General features: G+C 28.6%; 1 protein-coding gene across 1 annotated transcript in view; it reads right to left on the minus strand.

The window, feature by feature from the left end:
- Nucleotides 1-504, minus strand: part of LOC108686448 (glycerol-3-phosphate dehydrogenase [NAD(+)], cytoplasmic-like) — a 15,597-nt gene extending 15,093 nt beyond the window's left edge. The window contains exon 1 of the mRNA XM_018191763.1: nucleotides 363-504. Within this exon, the coding sequence (XP_018047252.1) occupies nucleotides 363-409 (47 nt within the window). The 5' untranslated portion in view covers nucleotides 410-504. The remainder of the gene's footprint in view (nucleotides 1-362) is intronic.
- Between the last annotated feature and the right edge of the window lie 1,607 nt (nucleotides 505-2,111).

The raw sequence follows: 2,111 nt of genomic DNA on the forward strand, positions 1-2,111 counted from the left end.
AATACGATTATATAAAAAATTATTTTATATTATTATATTACTCAATCAGCCAATATTAATTAAATAAATTTGATTGATAAACAATATAATTCATTAATTAAATATCAAAAGATTTTCTTAATTTATATTATTAATTTATTTTTTAACGATTATTTAATATTACTTATGATTATATAAACTTACCTGAAGAAGAGGTATAGCTTTCATTTCTAGCTGAAGCACTCCAACAAATGTTAGGATGCACACAGCTCAATAAAACAATACAAGATGGGAAAGAATATATAGGAGAAAATGGGGGAGAAACGATTTCTCGTACGCAATAATTAATTTCTAATTAATTATCCTTAGCACAAAAAAATTACCAATTGCCGCTGCCGACGATGCATACTCTTTTTTTCGCGTCTGGCATCTCTTCCCTTTATTTCTCTTTCCGGATGACAGATAATAATATTCCCGATCCACAGTCGATCAATCGCGTGATTCGACTGACTGACTGACTTAAAAGTCTGCTGATGGCTGACCTTAGCGGCGATCGTGAATTATTTTCTTGTGCGCAAGCTCTGGATTAAGGCCAGCTGAGAGGAAGTACTACGACAACGAAGTCGCGATAAAATTAGCGATCTACTGATAACTGCAATAATGATGAGTTAAAATCGCAAATTTAAATTTGCCCTACGTGTCCTTCTATTCGATTTTATAGATTTAATGCTAGATTTATGGGATCCGTCAATTTGACGGGTTTCGGATTTTATGACCAAGATTACAGAAATTATTACTATTATTACCTAGCAATTTTTGCTGACATTTATTAATGGAATGAATATATATCCAAATTCATTTTTTTCTCAGCTTCCTAATTTCCTAATAAATTTTGAAATTTTGCATGTAGTATTTACTTATTTCTTCGGATACCCGTTAAATTAATTCTTGTAAAAAAGTACTGCTGCGCAATAGTATTTTGAGGCATTAGTGCACTATTGCGCTACTACACTACAGCAATAATGCAGTGCACAATAGTGCAGTAGTGTGTAGAGAGAGAGAGAGAGAAAGAGAAGAGAGAGAGAGAGAGAGAAAGAGAAGAGAGAGAGAGAGAGAGAAAACGGGGGAATAGAAGGGAGAGAAAGGGGGGAGAAAGAGAAGAAGAGAGAAAGAGAGAGAACAGTAGTATAGTGCAATAGTGCCTCAAAATACTATAGCGCAATAATACTTTTTTATAAGGAAATGTTAATAGACAATAAAAATCACAATATTCATTGAAACAAACTTTTGACGGAAAATAAAATTTTCTGATAATATTTTTACGAGAGAGTATAATACATAAAAAAAGATATAAAGAATATAAATTGTTACGCACTAGAACTATGCTAATTATAAGCAAACATGATCAATCCTTGCTGAAAAAATTCACATCAAAGTTACATAACAAAATCATGTAATTAAAACAAGTAAATCACTTAACGGATTTTCAAATCAGTATGTGATTTTTTAAAATCATGTAATTTGAAGAGTAACATGGTATGTTTTTTTCTTCTATCTTTATCATTCAATTCTTTACAATTCAATAACTATAAAATTACAGGATGGATGTAATTATTTTTAATATGTGATTTAATATGTGTTTTTTCACAAATTGCGTGTTGAAAAAAATCACTAATTTGGAACAATCTATTACCATACATGACTTACTTGTCTTAAATATATGATTTCGTCATGTAACATTGTGACATGATTTTTTTAAAAGAAATATATTCAGTAGAAATATACTCTATTGAATATAATTATGTAAATATTTAAAATATTTTTCGAATATTCATAAACACATTTATTTTCACATTCTGCTAAAAAATTGAAGAAGTTTTGGAAATTGAAGACATGAATCGAGAGAAAAGAAGAGAAGAAGAAATGTAAAGAAAAAAATGTAAAGAACGTAAATTTGATGTTTACAACTTGCTTATTTCTCTGTATAATAAATTTCGATCACATATCTAATTGAATATAATTATAATAAATATATTATAATTATAATACATTATGATAATTATTATTATAATATGGCGGAGCATTATGCGAAATGATTTTTTTTAAAGAAACATCTAATTATCTCATCGATA

This window comes from Atta colombica, unplaced genomic scaffold, assembly GCF_001594045.1.
Source record: "Atta colombica isolate Treedump-2 unplaced genomic scaffold, Acol1.0 scaffold181, whole genome shotgun sequence".
NCBI lineage: Eukaryota > Metazoa > Arthropoda > Insecta > Hymenoptera > Formicidae > Atta > Atta colombica.